At 39.0% G+C, this 20,105-nt stretch overlaps 1 protein-coding gene across 5 annotated transcripts in view; it reads left to right on the forward strand.

Annotated features, from left to right (window-relative positions):
- MAP2K5 (mitogen-activated protein kinase kinase 5) overlaps window positions 1–20,105 on the forward strand; it is a 278,537-nt gene that overhangs the window by 20,722 nt on the left and 237,710 nt on the right. For all 5 annotated transcript variants that reach the window (XM_055437358.2, XM_055437355.2, XM_055437356.2 and 2 more), the window contains exon 3: window positions 6,330–6,397. In XM_055437358.2, the coding sequence (XP_055293333.1) occupies window positions 6,330–6,397 (68 nt within the window). The remainder of the gene's footprint in view (window positions 1–6,329; window positions 6,398–20,105) is intronic.

The raw sequence follows: 20,105 nt of genomic DNA on the forward strand, positions 1-20,105 counted from the left end.
TTTCTGCTTCTCTTTACTTGGTGCATTGGCTTCCTAGTGTTCTTCAATGTATTTATACCTTTGAGACTCTTTCTTTTAGTAAGTTTTTTATGATTTATTGCTCCAGCTAGTGTACTTTTATAACTAATCCGGTTTGATAGGCCCAGCCAGAGTCTTTGATAGATGGACTGACTATGTGTATTCTACTTTTTATTCAGAGAAGTATTTTAAGTTATTGTCATACTAAATTGCTTGGTATGTAGTTCTACTTCCTTATCTTTTATTAGCTTCTCATTTCTCTCAATTCATTGTCTACTTAAAATTTTTTTCCCAGCTTTATTGAGATATAATTGACACATAACGCTGTGAAAGTTTAGGGTGTATAACATGTTGATTTGATCGTTATATAGAGCAAAATGATTACCACTGTAGTGTTAGCTAACATGTTTATCCTGGTACATAATTAGTGTTTCTTTTTATGGTGAGAACATTTAAGATCTGTTAGCCTTGTTCAAGTATGTAATACAGTATTATTAGCAATAATCACCATACTGTACATTGGATCCTCACACTTTGTTAATCTTATAACTGTAAGTATATACCCTTTGACAAGTATCTTCCTGTTTCCCCACTCTACAACCCCTGGTAACCCTGAATTTCAGTTGTTTAGATTCCACATATAAGTAATATCCTACAGTATTTGTCTTTCTCTAACTTATTTCACTTAGCATAATGCCCTCAGGGTTCATCTATGTTGTCAGAAATGGAAGAACACCCATCTTTTTCATGGCTGAGTAATACTCATGTGTTTGTATTTGTGTGTGTGTGTATGTATGTATGTGTACACATCTTCTTTATCCACCCATACATTGATGGATACTTGAGTTGTTTACATATCTTGGCTATTGTGAGTAATAATACAATGAGTTCAGTTCAGTCGCTCAGTCGTGTCCAACTCTCTGCGACACCATGAACTGCAGCACTCCAGGCCTCCCTGTCCATCACCAACTCCCGGAGTTCACTCAAACTCATGTCCACTGAGTTGGTGATACCATCCAACCATCTCATCCTCTATCATCCCCTTCTCCTCCCACCCTCAATCTTTCTTAGCATCAGGGTCTTTTCAAATGAGTCAGTTATTCGCATCAGGTGGCCAAAGTATTGGAGTTTCAGCTTCAACATCAGTCCTTCCAATGAACACTCAGGACTGAGCTCCTTTATGATGGACTGGTTGGATCTCCTTGCAGTACAAGGGACTCTCAAGAGTCTTCTCCAGCACCACAGTTCAAAAGCATCAATTCTTCGGCACTCAACTTTATAGTTCAACTCTCACATCCATACATGACCACTGGAAAAACCATAGCCTTGACTAGATCTACCTTTGTTGGCAAAGTAATGTCTCTGCTTTTTAATATGCTATGTTGGTCATAACTTTCCTTCCAAGGAGTGAGCGTCTGTTAATTTCATGGCTGCAGTCACCATCTGCAGTGATTTTGGAGCCCCGAAAAATAAAGTCAGCCACTGTTTCCACTGTTTCCCCATCTATTTGCCATGAAGTGATGGGACTGGATGCCATGATCTTAGTTTTCTGACTGTTGAGCTTTAAGCCAACTTTTTCACTCTCTTCTTTCACTTTCATCAAGAGGCTCTTTAGTTCTTCACTTTCTGCCATAAGGGTGGTGTCATCTGCACATCTGAGGTTATTGATATTTCTCCCGGCAGTCTTGATTCCAGCTTGTGCTTCCTCCAGCCCAGCATTTCTCATGATGTACTCTGCATATAAGTTAAATAAGCAGGGTGACAATATATAACCTTTACGTACTCTTTTTCTTATTTGAAACCAGTCTGTTGTTCCATGTCCAGTTCTAACTGTTGCTTCCTGACCTGCATACAGGTTTCTCAAGAGGCAGGTCGGGTGGTCTGGTATTCCCATCTCTTTCAGAATTTTCCACAGTTTATTGTGATCCACACAGTTAAAGGTTTGGCATAGTCATTAAAGCAGAAATAGCTGTTTTTCTGGAACTCTTTTGCTTTTTTGATGATCTAGTGGATGTTGGCAATTTAATCTCTGGTTCCTCTGCCTTTTCTAAAACCCAAGAAAAAGAAATGCAAAAAGGCAAAATGGCTGTCTGAGGAGGCCTTACAAATAGCTGTGAAAAGAAAAGAAGCCAAAAGCAAAGGAGGAAAGGAAAGATATAAGCATCTGAATGCAGAGTTCCGAAGAAGAGCAGGGAGAGATAAGTAAGCCTTCCTTAGCAATCAGTGCAAAGAAATAGAGGAAAACAATAGAATGGGGAAAACTAGAGATCTCTTCAAGAAAATTAGAGATTCCAAGGGAACATTTCATGCAAAGATGGGCTCGATAAAGGACAGAAATGGTATGGACCTAACAGAAACAGAAGATGTTAAAAAGAGGTGGCAAGAATACACAGAAGAGCTATACAAAAAAGATCTTAATAAACCAGATAATCACGATGGTGTGATCACTCACCTAGAGCCAGACATCCTGGAATGTGAAGTCAAGTGGGCCTTAGGAAGCATCACTATGAACAAAGCTAGTGGAGTTGATGGAATTCCAGTTGAGCTATTTCAAATCCTAAGCTGATGCTGTGAAAGTGCTGCACTCATATGTCAGCAAATTTGGAAAACTCAGCAGTGGCCACAGGCCTGGAAAAGGTCAGTTTTCATTCCAAACCCAAAGAAAGGCAATGCCAAAGAATGCTCAAATACAGTGAGTACTGGAGTATAGGTATTTCTGTAAGCTTCTGATTTCATTTCCTTTGGATACAGACCCAGCAGTACAATTGCTGGATCATATATCAGCTGTGATTTTAATTTTTTGAGGAACCACATACTATTTTCATCAGTGGTTGGTTCAGTTTACATTCCTACCGACAGTACACCAGGGTTCTCTTTTCTCTGCATTCTCAGCAACACTTGTTCTCTCTTGTCTTTTTAAAGAAGTGTGAGGGGATACCTCATCTCGGTTTTGATTTGCATATCCCTGATGGTTAGAGATGTGGAGCACCTTTCTGTGTACCCATTGGCCCTTTGTATGTCTTTCTCGAAATTCCTTGTCTTTAGAGAGAAGTGTATTCTCATTTTAAATTTCAAGGCCAATGATTTGCTCTTGGATTGCCATCATGGCTTGGATTTTGCCTTTGGGCCAGAATCATTTATCTTCTCTTAGTGTAATTAGTTTTTCAACTCAGTCTCCTTTCTGACAAGAACAAGGAGTCTTCATTAAAACTACTAATTGCAATTATTAAAGTATGAAGCAGACAGTCCTTCAAAGAGCAATCTGTAAGGGAAAGTAGTTCCTACATAAAATGGAGCCTCTCATTAATCCAGGAGAACTACTAATCACTGTGTCTTATAAACCTGATTTTATCCTCAGGCTTTATTAGAATGCCTCTTTCAAGTTACCTTGTCTCCTTATGAGACAGCACTTTAGGTTTGCATCAAAGCTGCTCTGGCGTTTTGTCCTAAGTTTTTTCTGTCAGCTTAAAGCAAAGCGCCCTTTAGTGTTTCATAGCTGCTTTCTATGGAACTGCTAAGTAAGAGATTATTCTGGTAACTGACTTCCCTCAGTTACCAGATTATTTATGGTAACTGAAATAATCCTTCAGTGATTTCATAGAATTTTAGAATTATAGAATCTTTGGTTTTAAGTAGCCTTAAAGGTTCAAGCCCAGGCTTTGAGATCTTAGAGAATTATTTTTGTTTAGAGAGACTGTGATTAAACAATTTTTTCTGAAATCTGTGCCTTCTCTTTACAAATTATAAAAAGATTCTTCACCTGTTTTTTTAAACTCCAAGTACTTCTTCATTCCATGTGGACAATACCTTATTGAGGTCTCGTGTGTATTGGGATTTGAAGATAGTCTGTCCCTTTGTAGCCACCATCTCTACAGCTAGCTATGGTGTATAGATGAAGTTTACATAAAGCTACTTTGTTCAGACTGAAAGTTTTACCAAGTTCAGGACTTCATCAAGAGCAAATCGTTTTAGTTCACATCCAAACTGAGAATTTAACTTGCTTTTAAAACAAAAAATGTAAAGTGCTTTCATATATGGTGATGTGTGACATTATATTCCTTTATATAATATGTTTTTTTCTCCTTTGTTTCCTGCATTTATGTGACAGCTTTTTGACTTAACCTTGAAAATATTAGTTTCTGGAACCTGTATAGAAACTATCTTTGTTTCCAAAATTAGAGCAGCATTTTTCTCCCAGTTTGACTCTAGCCTGGAAAATGCTAGATTTCTGTGTAGTTCTTTATAAATGTATTCTCCGTAGAAATATGCCTTCTTTGTTACTGAAGGTGACCACTGTGTGCAGTTTATACTTAAGATAGGCAGCTCTTGGTAGGTAATACCAGTGGTGATTGTTGCAGCTCCTAGCTATATAAATATTCAGTGTGACTTGATGATACTGATTTATATCCAGTTGGGGAACTCTACAGGAGTGAACCTGTATCTAGGATCCAGAACAGTTACTTTGGAGGGAAAACCCCAGTGAGAGCTGTTGGCTTGGTCACTGAACAGAACAAATTCAGATGCTGCTTTCCCTTGTACTGTCAGATTGCTATTGGCTGTGAGGGAGAAAATGAAGGTGGCATTGTGCTCTGAAATAGGCTAATTAGGAGAGAAAACAATCTCCCTCTTAGGGTTCCCGTGGCCTGGTCACCAAACAGTGGGCTATCTTAAAAACTGCAGCTGGACGGGAGGGAGGGCCTGCTGAGGTATGGTGGGCTAAGATCCAAGTGCTAAACTGAACTCCCCTGTATTTTCAGTAAGAGTTCTCAGAGCATGTCATGCTAGCTTATTCTCTTTATGGTGAGAGATTTGTCTTTTTCTCCAGGCCTGGGATCAGGTTCTCTGCCTCTGACCCAATCAGCAATTAGATGCCCCAAAGTGACCAAAATAAATAAATAAATAAATAAAATAGTAGCTCGGTTTAGCAAATGCACAACAGCTGAGGCGTCCATCTGAGAGAGAGCCTGTCCCTTCCACGTTGTCCCCTTGGGAGGCTGTGTACGTCTTCCATCAATGTTGCCCTTGTTCAAAATATTTTTGGCATTTTTCTCTCAACTGTACATTTAGAGTCTACCAAGTATTCTGTTTTCCTGTTGACAGATCTTTATCCTCAGAAGGATGAAGTAGCTAGCTAAATATTTAGAAATAACCAGAAGTCATTCTGCCTGACAGATAATATGGATGAGTGAGTGATCAGACGTGGACAGTTTTGTTTGGGACTAAAGACAAGATCTGATATTTTTGCTTGATCTATCTTCAGGTTCTGAAAGCAGTTTTGAAGACATATTTCACAACTATTTTAATTAAGGGAAGGATCAATGAAATCAGTACATTGTTTTGGATGTGGCGCCTTTGATGATCCACTTACTCAGATTTACCCATTTTTGTTCAGTATTTTGTGAAGTCTTATTATCCTCTAGTTTTAAGACCGTTTAAATGATTTCACAGTAGTGCAAATCACCATTTGAAGCTTTCTGTGGTCTTAAAGTACTCAGTATAAGTGAAACAGTCCAGAAAACGAGAGATCAAGTGGGTTATGAGGAGAACTGTATTAGAATTGTTTTGTAAGTTAACCTTACGCTGGACTCTCAGTTCTGTAAAAATGGAATGATAATAATCAAGTCACATTGTCCACATCATAGAATCGTTACGAGGCTTTTAAGGGTGTATGGAGCATAAATCATAGTGCCTTGTGTTATAGTAGTGTTCAGTAAATGATAGCCATTTTTATTATGCTATTATGACATGACAGATTGCCAGGAGAGAGGAAGAATAGAGAAATAGAGGGATAGGGTGCCGTGTGAGAAAGCAAAAAGTACTAATAGTTGAATAAGACTGGCCTTTCTTCAGTTTTTAAAGTTATTCAAGACAAACATGCTCATACTCCAGTTGTATGTACTGTATTTTTAAAATATTTGTTTATTTATTTGGCTGTGCCACGCGACACGTGTGATTTTAGTTCCCCGACCAGGGATTGAACACATGCTCCCTGTAGTGGAAGCTCAGAGTCTTAACCACTAGACTGCCAGGGAAATCCCTATATTTACTTTAACTTAAGTTCATGTCATAAATGACATGAACAATATTTTAATTTTAAGCTGTCCCTAAAATTTATAGTTCTTTATTGAGATTCTGTTGTATTCTGAACAAAAAAACCAAACCAGCAAACTAGTAACATCAGCATCTGCAACATACAGTGTTGAGGATGTGGACATCAAGTTTGTACAAACCAGTTGTATTATGTTTCCAGCTGACATGGTTTTTGTGTATTAAAAAATCTTACCACTTACATTATGTTGCTTTTGAAACAGATGAAGATGAAGATGGTGATCGAATTACAGTGAGAAGTGATGAAGAAATGAAGGCAATGCTGTCATATGTAAGTATACTACTAATGAGGACCTTTCTAAAAATCTTGGTGTAATTGAGAATGCGGTTTCTTGATGTAGTGAAGATGTGAAAGTAAATCACAGTTGCTCTTAACATTTTTCTGTACAATATGTAAAAATTTTAAAGATCTCCTTACGTGAAAGTTAAGGGCATTCTTTTCAAAAGACACTTACTGATCATATCATGAACATTAAGAATAATGCATCTTAATGACTTTTGCATTAGGTATGGTGCAGACTAAATGGACTATCAATTTCCTGTATTTTTTATGCAGTACTTAAAGTAACGGCTCATTAAAAATGAACCCCTGGGCTCTAAAAAATTTTTCAAAATCTACTTTCAACTGGAGATCTCTTTCACCCCTTCCAAACAGACTGTAGTTATAATGTAGCTGCTGGCTTAATGTGGATACATGACTTACAGATGTACTGTCAGTGATTTTATGCACTAACCACCCCACCCTAAAACGAACTACAGGGTTACTTACTGAATCTAAGTGATTTGAATATATCCCCAAATGACTTTTCTTTTGTGTTTCAAATTTCAGTGAAAATTTGCTTTAACATTTGTCTCAGGGCCCAAGTAGATAGACAAGAAAATAGGATACATTTCTAAAAGTTTAATACTAAGTTACTATGGAGAGAAATAGCTTCCCTGAGCCCTGGTTTGTTCTTTTCTCTTATTTCATTTTATTTTTTCTTAATTCATTTTATTTTTTCTGAGCTTGCAGTCTGTGTCCAAAACCTTCTCTAGTGGTCTGGTGAAGAGAGCATTGAACTGGAAGTCAGGAGACCACTGCCCTTCTCTGGCTTCCTGGCCTTAGGCAAAGCACTTAACCTTTCTGTTCAGTAGTCGCCTCATCTGTCAGTTGTGGGTAATACTTGTCCTTTCTCCTGCACAGGGTAATTGTAATGGTCAAATGGGATTTTAGATGTGAAACCCTTTGAAAAGTTAAAAATCCTATACAAATGTAAAGTGGTATTATGGTGGATGATGGAACTGGCACCCTGGCTTTTCAGTGAGTCTCTTATCTTAGCAAATGATTAGGTTGTAGGTTTTTAACCAGGATATTGTTTCATTGTAATGAACACTGTAAAATATCTGTATGGGTTTCCACCAATAGTTTTAATTTAGGGTAGGAGGAAAGAGAACAAGAAGGATGGCACGGTTAACAGCGTGTTGCATTCAGACCAGCACAGAGTAGAAAAGTCAATTTCCCATTGACTTCACATTAACTTATTTGAGAGTCTTTGTGCCCGGAGAATTTAGAGCAGGGCTCATCAGTACCTTGAAAGGCAGAGTAGGATTGTCTGCTGAAAGGTCTAGCACTAATATTGATAGATCAACTACCTCTCCTGAGAATGTGACATGCTTATTTTTAGAAAACACACAAACACAGATGGGTTCTAGTTTTTTCACATGTATCCACTGCAGAGAGAACATTGCTGACATCCATGTACTTTCATTATGTCTGTGACATGACCTCACACAAAATTGTGCTTTCAAAAACGTACTTTTGGGAAGATCTAACAAACTGTGCTCTTTGAGAAGTGTTACTACATGTGATCATAGTGGTAGTCATAATTATTTCCATTTCTAAGTGCCCATTTTACACTAGATGCTTAAGGTATTTAGTTTCCTTTGGTTTTAATAATCACTCAGTAAAGTAGGTATTATCATCCCTCCCTTTCAGACGAGGAAGCTATGGTTAAGAGACATGCCCAAGGTCTTACAGCTATATCAGTATCAGTATGGACTATAAGTTCAGCTTCTCCTTGTGCCAAGGCCCATGCTCCTTCACTGTTTCATACTGCTGCTCTCCCACCCACCTTCTTGCACATTAGTACTGGGAGCTTTCTATGTGTTAAAAAATGAGCTTTTTTTTTTTTTTTTAGTTTTAAAAATTGTAAAAAACAGAGCACATTTTGTAAGATCTTATTGGCTTTATATAATGATTCATGAATTGGGCAACATCCCATCCAGTAGATAGAAAGGCACTCTAAAGACGTGGCAGAGACAGGACAGAAAGTCACTTTAGCCAAGAGCTGATGGTTTCAGGCAAGGTTTCCTTCCTCTGGGGGATAGCAGGGGCCTGTGAGGTGGATGACCTCACTAGCAATGACCAGGAAATTCCAGACTGACTGGTTAAGGTTATATTCCACAGAGAGTTTTATGTAAAACTCACTACATTTTTCTTATGTTCGTTCATTTGCTGTGGATGGTGAAAACTTTTTTCTGTAAACTGGCAGTGGTTCATAGGTGGGTTCTAGGTGATCAGGTCTGAGTTTTCTCATTAATTCACTTGATCTTTATAGATAAGAACCTGAGGCCCCAAGATAGAGCTCCACTCCCCAGACTGTGAATGTTGGAGCAGATTATGTTAAAATGAAAATATCCCTGAGAGAGATAACATGTTTTCAGTTATTTAAAACCTAACTGGATTTCCTTTTGCTCTTATCTCTTGAGGCAGCCTCTACCATCAAATACTCTGTTTATATAGAGTCAGGCTCTGAATAAACTATTAAATAGTGAAGAGTAGAGGAAGCTCTGTCTCAGAAAGCACAAGCAAGATTGGTTGGCTGCCATTTTGCTCTGTCTTGCTTTTTATGGTTGAAATTCCTTTGGGTTACAGTTTTGCCATAAAGAGAACAACTTGGACTTAACCTCACAATAGATTTTGGTTGATAGTCTTCAGTTGCCAACCTGGAATTAAAAACCTGTATTGGCCTTTTATTTTTTAAGTTCAGTTTGGCTCTGAAAAGTTTTGATTCCAGGACTTGGGACCACATGCTGCTGCTGCTAAGTCACTTCAGTCGTGTCCGACTCTGTGTGACCCCATAGACGGAAGCCCACCAGGCTCCCCCGTCCCTGGGATTCTCCAGGCAAGAACACTGGAGTGGGTTGCCATTTCCTTCTCCAATGTGTGAAAGTGAAAAGTGAAAGTATATTTACTGTTAAAAAAAAAAAAAGCTATGCTTTTCATGTGGAATTCAATAAATTTGCAGTCACTTTAGTATTTTTTTAAAAACCATATGGGGAAAGCAAAACTAGACATGTTTTTGCCATAAATCCTTTAATCATTCTTTTTTTAAAAAAAAAGCTACAGTGTCTGAGTTGAAACTTGCAGAATTTTTCCCCCCTTGCATGTAAGCATTTTCTGGCTTTAGGCCAACAGAAGCATAAGTTTGTATCAGTAATTTAAATAGATTTTTGTATTAGACCTGAAAATGTAGCCGTTTTAATTGAAAACTTATCAATTATTTAAATTGCTAGCAGCCCGAGGCTGTTAATTTTATGTGTGCCGTAATAATGGCATACAGTGGTTTTTGGTGCATGTGACACACAGAGTGTCGCATTGTGGTAAGGATTTGTCATGACAGTAGGTTGTATGCCGTTAAATAATAACTAGCACATTAAACCAAAGTCTGTTGTCACACATTAGTACCATTTTATGTGTTATTTAGAAGTTGTATTCTTTTCTTCATTAGATATATTTTTAAGAGATAATGAGAAGAAAACAAAGCTATAATAAATTGTCTTTTAAGAAAATGTAAAGTAATTTGGTCTCCAAGGAGATATTTAATGTATTGAGAGAATTCAGCAGCCAAGTGTTATTACAGCACCATTGTGATCACTCTCTGCGTTTTGTTATGAGTTTGTGTTAATCAACAATCTGTTTTTATAGCGTAGTTTCTTGTAAGTTATGTTGTTAGAATATTCCACTTCTGGGATCATGGCTTTTCCTCTGACACTATTGTATCTTTTTAATTTCTCCATAAAGTATTTTTTTAATTAGAATTTGAAATGCTTTATTAGAAAAAAAATTATACCCAACCTACATATCCTGAAAACTAAATACCTGATCATCGCTAATTATTTAAAGGACCCTGTTAAATACTCCCTTAAAGTAGTTTAAATTTTTTTTTTTGTTCTTGTTTTCCTCTCTGATTTTCTAGAAGGATAGACAATACTCTACTGCTTTTCTCCTTCCATCTCTTTGTATTTGTTGTCTGGTAGTGCTGACCTCATTTCCTTATAGCATGAAATATCAGTGCTGGGCCTTATTTTTGATTCATCATAAGCTTTATTTATCATTGAGACTCAGTTATAGGAGGGGGTTATTTTTAATGTTAACCTCTGCTTTTAGGTGACCTTTCTTCAAGGAACTCAGCAGTACATCTTACTTTTGTAAATGGACCTGTATTTGTTTCTGCTAAATCCTGTGGCTAGTAAAAGGTTTATTACACCTAGTTCTCTTGATACTGAGAGGCTTATATGAGTGGAAAATGGTATTAATAAGAATTATTTTCTTCGTTTTGCCTAATCTCTCTCTCTATACCATTTCTCCACATTGCCAGAAGAATATGGGATGGGTTTAACTGTAACACCTCCCATTATGGCAGACATTGTGTATTATTGGAGTGTAAGTATTCCCTTTAATATACTTGACTGTAGTGTACCTTGTTAGATGTTGGGTACCATGAGGGACAATACTCTTTGACTTCTGTAGCACCTTGTAAATTGGGATATGATTCGCTTTATCCTAGTGTGCATAACTTGGAGTTTGCCTCAGAAATCATAGTTGCTCAGTAGATAGCCAATGGAGATTTGCTGCATGACTCAAGGAACTCATACTGGGACTCTGTAGTAGCCTAGAGGGGTGGGATGGAGAGGGAGGTGGGAGGGAGATTTAAGAGGGAGGTGACATTTATAGACCTATGGCTGATTCATGTTGATGTATGGCAGAAACCAACACAGTTCTGTAAAGCAATATCCTTCAATTAAAACATTAATTTTTTTAAAAAAGAAATCATAGTTGTTCAGGTGGAGTTGGAAGAAACCCTTAGTGGTCTTGTCCAACTGTCTCATTTTACAGATAAGGAAACTGAGGCCCAGCAAGATCAGATTCAGTTTGAGGTTATATTGCTAATAAATGGGAAGGCCTGGACACAGACCTAGGTCCTGGACTCCCAGTCTTCACTCCTGGTTAAGTGATGTTTTTGTTTTGGCATTTATTGAGATCCTACAGAAGACACTTTGCAAATACCACTGTTTTCCTGATAACAAAAAAATAGTGCTGTTTAGTAGAATGTTAGGACTCTGATGCTGGGAGGGATTGGGGGCGGGAGGAGACAGGGACAACAGAGAATGAGATGGCTGGATGGCATCACCAACTCGATGGACATGAGTTTGAGTGAACTCCGGGAGTTGGTGATGGACAGGGAGGCCTGGCGTGCTGTGATTCATGGGGTTGCAAAGAGTCGGACACGACTGAGCGACTGAACTGAACTGAACTGAGTGTACCTGAGTTTGAAAAGGATTGAAAAGAAACAAGTTTCCTTCCTACAGGGCTGAATTTTACCTTAGGATGTGTTTGTTGCCCAGTTAGTTGTTAAACATTTAATAGCCTTAGGGCCTTTACGATTAGGAAGTTTTCTACATAGAGCAGAGATTGGAAGCTCTTTTCCAAACGGTGCTTTTAAACATGCTCCACATTAAGTCGGTCCAGCTTACTTTGTATGCAGCAAAATAGCTTGGTCTTCAGTCCCCTCATTTGTCATGATCCATCCAAACAATTGGTAATACTCAATACTTTCCTGGTAGGGTGGAGAAACGGTGAAAAGAACAAGACAGGAAAACTGAATGCAATAAATAAATGGTGTTGGAAATTATTTAGCTTTTTTTTTTTTTTATTGGAATAGTGTCATGCTCTAAGCTGTAGAGCATGACACTTTGTGACCCTATGGGCTATACAGTCCATAGAATTCTCCAGGCCAGAATATTGAAGTGGGTAGGTAACTTTTCCCTTCTCCAGGGGATCTTCCCAACCCAGGGATCAAACCCAGGTCTCCTGCATTGCAGGCAGATTCTTTACCAGCTGAGTCACAAGGGAAGCCTAAGAATACTGGAGTGGGGAGCCTATCCCTTCTCCAGCGGATCTTCCCAACCCAGGAATCAAGCTGGGGTCTCGTGCATTGCAGGTGGATTCTTTACCAAATGAGCTATCAGGGAAGCCCAAATAAATGCTGTTGGAAATTATTTAGTTTTTTTTTTTAATTGGAATAGTGTCATGCTCCAAGCTATAAGTAAAATTTTTGTATTTTTTTCCCATCCTAGTCAAAAAATGAAACTTTTTTTCAGAGGCAGATTATTTTGACTCTCTATGTTATCTGGGACATATGGATGTCCTTGAAATAGTGATAAGAATGTAGTGGCCCCTTATTTAGCCCCTCTTTGAAATACCTCAGGACATTTTTGATAACAAGAAGCAGAAGCAGATGGAAGTTTGCATCAGATTATTAGGTAGCTTGTGGAAGCAAAGGAAGAGACAGCATAAGCAGGCCTCAGTCAGGGTGACACCAGAGTATTTTCTGGGGCTTTGAACCACCAATATTTTGTCGTTAATATGGCCGTGCTCATGGTTCAGCTCCCTCTCTATAGAGGGCTCCGGATGACCTACAGTTTGGGTCCTCTGGGGTCCTATGTTGAGGCAGCTGACATGAGGGGACTGAAAAATGCAGGACATCAATTAGGCTCTTAGGGGCTGTCGTAGGAGCTTCTCTTCCAGAGAGATGTGGACTGGAAGGAGATGATGGACTTCTAGCAGTCAGGTTGCTGTGGGGCATAACCAAGGTGTTAGGCTCTTATTAGCAGCTCCTAATGAACCCATTCTCTTAGGGCCAGTTTTACTGGAAACAAGAGGGGTGTTTTCTATATATATCTGAAAGGTGAACATAAATTTGCTATAATACAGTAAAGTTAGAGGAATTCAGTAAATTTTCAACTCATGAGTATAATATGTCCCAAAAGGTGTAAATTGTAATTGGAAATTAAAACAAGTTGTCCCTGTTAATATAGGTCTCTCTGTTATATGCTATTTACTCATTCCTCACTGCCTTTTCATTTATTTTTTTAACAACATTTGAGCAATAGGCTGAATCTTTGTTGAACACGATTGGAACTGGCTAAATAAAGTAGTCTACTTGTAAGGGAATGTCCTGTTTGGCATGCTATCTGTATGACCTGATGCTCCTGTTTTATTTAAGTGGTAGGTTCCCTGAAGCTATTTAAACTTCCCCTACTTTGGAAGTATGGCAGAATTGCTACAACTTAGAGATCAGGTGAAAGGCCAGTGTAGACAGTGCCTCAAGCCAACCATGGTGATGACTAGTAAAGCCTCAGCTGAGAGGATCCCACAGGTTTTGGACCCATTGCTGAATACAAGTTTAAATTTCTGCCAACACACATTACCTGAAACTTGGCCAAGTTGAATTTCATCTGCTGTTGGCTATCCAAACTTCAATTCCTATTAAGACCATCTGGAGTTCCCTAACATCCATTACAGTTTTACTGTCCAAAATAAATAGTGTTATCATTAAACTTGGCCAATTTACTGTCTGTTTCATTTTTAAATCACTAATAAATACATTTGTCTGGTAACGTTGATCTATAAAGAGGCCCCAGAGTTGTTCCCTGTTAACCTTTCATTGGAAGACTTTTCATTGTGATTTTCTTTCTCTTCATCTAATCAATCCATGACCATATGTGGACACTTGGTCTAGAGTCATTTAAGAAAGAACATGTGTGCCTTGTAGTCACCTCAAGGCAGAGCAAATGAGTTTTCAGGGATTGAAGCCAGGTAATATAGTTATTAATTTGGTATTCAAAATAGATTAGCTATCATATGTTTTTTTTGACTAAGGAGCTGCTGTATGCTTCTTAAGAGGTGAGCATCATAGAAGGGGTATTTCTTAAATGTAAAGTATAAGAAATAATTGAAAGAAAGTGTAATTGATGACATAGCTGAGTAGTGTTGTAATTGAATTTGTAGCCATCTGACAGAGTTAAGATTGTTGAGTTCTTCACTAGGAAAACTAAATTAAATAACTATGGACTGCAGATAGTTCGTTAGTTTATTAATTATTGCTGTAATTACTGACTCAGCTACATATAATGGGGTATGCTTGCAGTATTGACAAAACAGGAATTTTAAAATTTTATCATTAATAGGGAAAAGCCAGCGTGCTTATTTTTTTATAAGTATATTCTCATATTGTACTGTTTATCTTGTCTGTTAGAAGGCATGCTAAGGAGAGATTAGAAACCTTTCTGTTTTAAATGTATAGAAGTATGATAAATAAATTTGATTTGAGTTGATATGTAAGACTTGCCCCTAAGTTAGAAGACCTGACCAACGAGAATATGTAGTCATCATGTCTGTATTATTTCCTATTGGCCCTCTCCCCTTGAACATATGCAGAGTGGCCATTATGCATATGATTCAGTGCTATACACTCTATGGCTGGATACTCTACTAGCTTCTTAGATTTTTTGGAGACAGGTCTTTTTGAAAATGTGAGGAAAGGTGTTTATTCTTTTCCCAGAAAATTCACACAGTGCAGCATTTCACCTAGGAGTTCAGGAATTTCAAGGATCTCCCAAGGCCCATATAGAGACCAGATTAACACCTCTGGCATAAGACATAATAAAATACATGAGACATGGTCCATGCCCTTGATGAACTTCCAGATGGAGAAACAATGTTCCTTATAGTACCTTTTCACTTGTATTATTATTTATAGTACTGTACTAATTAAGGGGAGTTGAGGGCATTCTGACTCAGCCTTGATAAACAATTAGTTAAATGCTACCTCTGTACTTGGTCTGAAGATTTTGGCAGTTTTGTTTAGTGGTTTCTATGTCACCCTATTGCTATGCCCATTTTTCTTGTATATACTGTTGCTTGGAAGTGGGAGATTCATAGTAACATGGTGCCCTATTTTAAAATATCTTTCAAGTACTTTATAAAAATCTTTCTTATATACCAGCTTCTATGATCGTGATGTTCCTGACACCTCTATGAGGTGAGCAAGGCAGGTATTTTTTTCATACATACAGCTGAGAATACTGAGGCACAAACAAGTTGCTTGCCTTTCTCAAGGTCACATGGCTGGTAAATGTAGAGATGGGACCTGAGGTCAGTCATTGATTTACCCAGTTATTCATAGAATCAGTTTTTTTTTTTTTTGGTTTGGCTGTTCTGGGTCTTTGTTGCTACGTGTGGACTTTCTCTAGTTGCAGAGAGTGGGGGCTACTCCTCATTGCGGTGTGAGATTTACTGTGGTGGCTTCTCTTGTTGCAGAGCACGGGCTCTAGGGTGCATGGGCTTCAGTAGCTGCAGCACATGGAGCTTAGTAGTTGTGGCTCCTGGGCTCTAGAGCACGGGCTCAATAGTGTGGCATATGGGCTTAGTTGCTCTGTGGCATGTGGGATCCTCTCAGATCAGGGATCGAACCTGTGTCTCCTGCACTGGCAGGCAGACTCTACCACTGAGCCACCAGGGAAGCCTCTAGCCAGCTTTTCATACAGTAAATATTTATGGGATGGCAAGTATCTAGCCAAGCCTTTTGCTTGGTGGTAAAGGTGCAGTGAACATATAGTTCACTCCTTCAGGGAGCTCATGGTTCAGTCAGGGAAGTTAACAAAAAAGGAAAGAGTGTGTCATGTGGGAGGATAGGAAAGACTCAGAAATACCAGGCAGAGTGATCAGTGCTCTCATATGCCTAAGCATTTGGTGTTCTTTGAGCTCAGAGGAGGAGCACCTGATCTAGCTTTGGAGACAGATAAGGCTTCCTGAAGAGAGTCGTATCCAGGTGGACTAGCAAGGACAAGAGGACTGGAAAGTGTGTTTGAAGAGAGAGAACAGTGTTTAAAGGCCCAGGTGAAAGGATGCCTGGTGTATTCAGGAGGCACTGCCTGTGACCAGTGTGGTATGGACAGTGCGGGAGGGTTGAGATGAGGTTGCGAAGGCAGGTAGGCTCGATCATGGAGGGGCCTAGCTTGAGGATATGAGCAGTGGGGAAAATGTAGAGTTAGTAAGAAGGTGATGGATTAGACGTGGGGAAGAAGGGAAGGAGTGGTGCGGAGGACTCCCAGATAGCTGGTTTGGGAAGCTAGGTCATGGCGATGTCATTCATCCAGATGGTGGACACGTATGTTGGAAGACAGGCCTACGGCATGAGGGAGGGTGGGAGAGGTGGGGACCTGTTGAATTAAGGGGCCTCTGGACAACTAATTGGGTATGTTCCGAATCTTAGGAGAGAATTCTGGGCTGGAAATAAAGGTTTGTGATTCATCAGCTCCTAATTAGTCTCAATGACTCCTCTGGTAATTGAAACCTTCGAAATGGCTGAAGTTAACTCAAGGAGAGGATAAAATAAAAAAAGGAAGGTTGATGAAAAGCCACGGGAAACTTGAGTATTTAAAGGAGGAATGGGGAGAGAATCACTTACAGGAAACTGAGCAGTGTGGTAAGAGAGGTAGAAGGAAAATGTGGAGGGGTGGTGGAGCCCCTGAAGAAAGAGGAGAAGTCACTAGCCAGCACAAGGATCTGCATTATATTAATACCTGCCTGCCGTCCCCAGTCGCTGACAGGTCAGGTGACATGGCTTCACTCACACAGGTGACAGTGAAGAAGCCAGGCCCTCCACCAGCTCAGCAGTTCAAAAAAAAAAAAAAAAACACGATTATATTTTAATACACAACCAAAATACAAAACACCGTAGTAAATTGATAGCAATAAAATATGGTATTTCATTTGCACTGCATGATGAACAGTTAGCATCCTTAGTCGTAAATGAGAATAACTTACCTTTTGACTCTCAACAAGCAAACAAACATTTTATGTTCTGAGTGCACGGACTAGAATGAAAGGAGTATTTTTCTTGGTTGACTGATAAATCGTTTACTACATTTGTCAAATAGGTGTGATGATATTCCTAGAATAGGATAGGGTTGTGAGAAATTAGATGAATAAATGTAAATATCTAGTATTGTTACCAAGCAAGGACTTATGTGCATGAGGTACAGAATGTTTTTGACAGTGGGTGTTTGTAGTGAAGTGAAGGTTTATTTGCCGGGCACCAAGCCAGGAGAATGGGCAGCTCGTGGTCCAAAGACCTAAACTCCTCCATGGCTTTCAGGTCTGGGTTTTTAAAGACAGTGTGAGGGGTGGGGGTCGTAGGAAGTTGATCAGCTCATGGACCTTCTTCTGCTTGCTTGGAGGTGAGGTTACAGGGTAAGGTTTCAGGAATCTCAACCTTCTGGTTCCAGCCAGTCTGGGTCCAGTGCTTGTGGTCAGCAAGTAGTCACCATCCTCCACCTGTTCACTTTTAAATCTCTCAACCACTAATCATTGCAGTTTACAAATGCCTTCACTAATCTATTGCTGCAGTTTAATTTTGAGTTTCACAGTAACCCTATATAACAGTTTCTATAGAACACAGATATGCATCAGATTGTTAACAACATCCCTTCAGGAGGAACTAAGCAGGCCTATGATTCTGTTGTCCTAATAGTTTACTCCTTGAATCTGCTCTTTGGAACTGAGGGAAGCATAGGAGACTAAAGCCTTTTTCTGCAACAAGAAACAGAGGACACGGAGGGGCTTTTGAACCCAGGAGGGCCCTGAAGGGTCTTACTTAAGTTTCAGTCCCACCTGTTTGTTTGATACTCCTTAATACTGAGGGGAACAGAGGTGGGACAAGAAAGGGAATAAAGTTTTGGATGGAGTAATTAATCATAAACTTGGCAGGGGGGTTGAGGGGCTCTATATCAGTATTGAGCCTAACACACAGTAGGTATTCAGTGAATGGGAGTTATTTCTGGGTGTATCTCTCTTGTTATCTCTTTGTTTTATCTCCTTTCAACAGAGCACTTGTGCCTTGTAAAATTAAACTGTGCTGTTTTGGAACTCAAGTTTTTATGTGACAGATTTCCATGAAGAAAAAAGTGTTGTAATTATTGATTGGATTGTGCTGTTAGAATTAGAATTAGGTTCATAACAAATAGGAATACTGTATGATAAACTTGCAAACAGAACAAAGCCAAAAATTGTACTTGTTATCCCCTTGTTGAATCTGGCCCTCTGTTTCAAATTAATTAGATTTTTGGATAACTATGCTAAACTTTGTCACATCCTTATTAAAATTGTTTAAGGATTTTGAAGAACATCTCAGAGGGACTTTGAAACTAATCTGAGTCTGGTACTGGAGATTCCATTAGCAATCACAAAACTGATTAATCTTTTACTCAGTTAGCTTATTGATTATTGCTGCAATTACTGCATGTAACAGATTCTACAGGAGATACCAGAGAAAACAACATTTTATAACTGCCGCTGACATGTTCAGAATGAATGTAGTCTTTTGTAGTTTTCATACATACCATTTTTGTGTCTTTAAATCCTGGAACACTTCTACTTAGAAAGCGCTGTGCTTAATATTGTTTCACTGTTAAGAGGTTCACTTTTAAATCTCTCAACTACTGATCATTACCGTTTACAAATGCCTTCACTAATTCTATTGCTGCAGTTTAATTTTGAGCTTCACAGTAACACTATATAATAGAGAAGCTATCTTTATTCTCATTCTTAGTTAGAGGAAACTAAGGGTCAGTGAGGTTAAATGACCTCCTAAAGGCTGTGCAGATTAATAAACGGCAGAATTGGTATCAGGCTCCATTTCAGTCAGTATGTATCAGACACCTACTATGTGCCAGGCTTTGTGTTAGGGATAATGAAAGCTGGATAGGATAATAGAGGTTGAGCTAAGAAAGCTTTTTGGATAACTTCAAATTATAGCTCTGTTACTGTTGTCATGATCACTTTGTTACTTTTCTGTCTAAACCATATCATTAATAAATCAGTTCAGTTCAGTTCAGTCGCTCAGTCGTGTCCGACTCTTTGCGACCCCATGAATCACAGCATACCTTGGTGTAAAAGATTTACATTTTGGTTTGGTTGGTTGTCTTTTCATTTTGTTTTTATCTAGTACAAACCTAGTCTTTGTCATTGTTGCTTATTTTCTCACTATCTAGAACAAAATTGGAAAGAATCCCTCTAAAGGGAAAATATATAAAACCGTGAGAGAGGATGAAGATCTAAAAGGAATTTGCTTTATAACTTGTTACGTGCTCTCCTATTTTCTCAGTGTGAGTCTCACAATAATCCTGTGGGTACATACCACCTTTATTTTACAGCTGAGTAAGCTGAGACACCGTGAGCATTTCCTCACTGAGGTCATCAGTTGAAAGCAGCCAGTACTGAGATCCCAGGGCTTGAGTCTCTAACTCGTCTCAATGCCTTGCTTGTCTCTCTGGGCAGCACAGGCCTTGCGGCTCATCAGGACTGCTCCATGCCGGGAGGTACTGTGCATGGCCCACGTTTTATCCTTGTCTGTTGAGGAATGCCATGTGAGCAGTGGCCTAAGCTCCGAGCCCCCTTGGCAGCCACTCAGCCGTCACCAGGCCTGCTCCTGAGAGGTCAGTTGCCTAGAGTGGGCCCATGCCATGAGTTTACCTACTACCCTTTATATAGTTTGTCCTTGAGGGTGAATTACTTTGGTGTGTGGAACACAAGATTCTGTGTTAATATGAACACAGATCAAACCCTGTATTTTAGCAGGAGAAAACGTTCCTTGGATTTGGAAGAATTGTAGAAAGCAAAAAACAAATCCTAACCACTTGCTTTGAAGAAACTGTCAAGTGGCATGCTTATTATCATTACTGTGACTATGTTAATCAGTGTACAAAGAGATGTTTATAGATTGCTAAAAAAATTCCTACAATGGTTATAAAAGTATGTATGGCTTGCCAGTTGATTTGGCGCAGCTCAGAAATGAAAGGGAAACCATTTTTAT

This window comes from Moschus berezovskii, chromosome 9 (genome assembly GCF_049115385.1).
Source record: "Moschus berezovskii isolate FMDL1 chromosome 9, NW_MosBer_1.0, whole genome shotgun sequence".
NCBI classification, from domain to species: Eukaryota; Metazoa; Chordata; class Mammalia; order Artiodactyla; family Moschidae; genus Moschus; species Moschus berezovskii.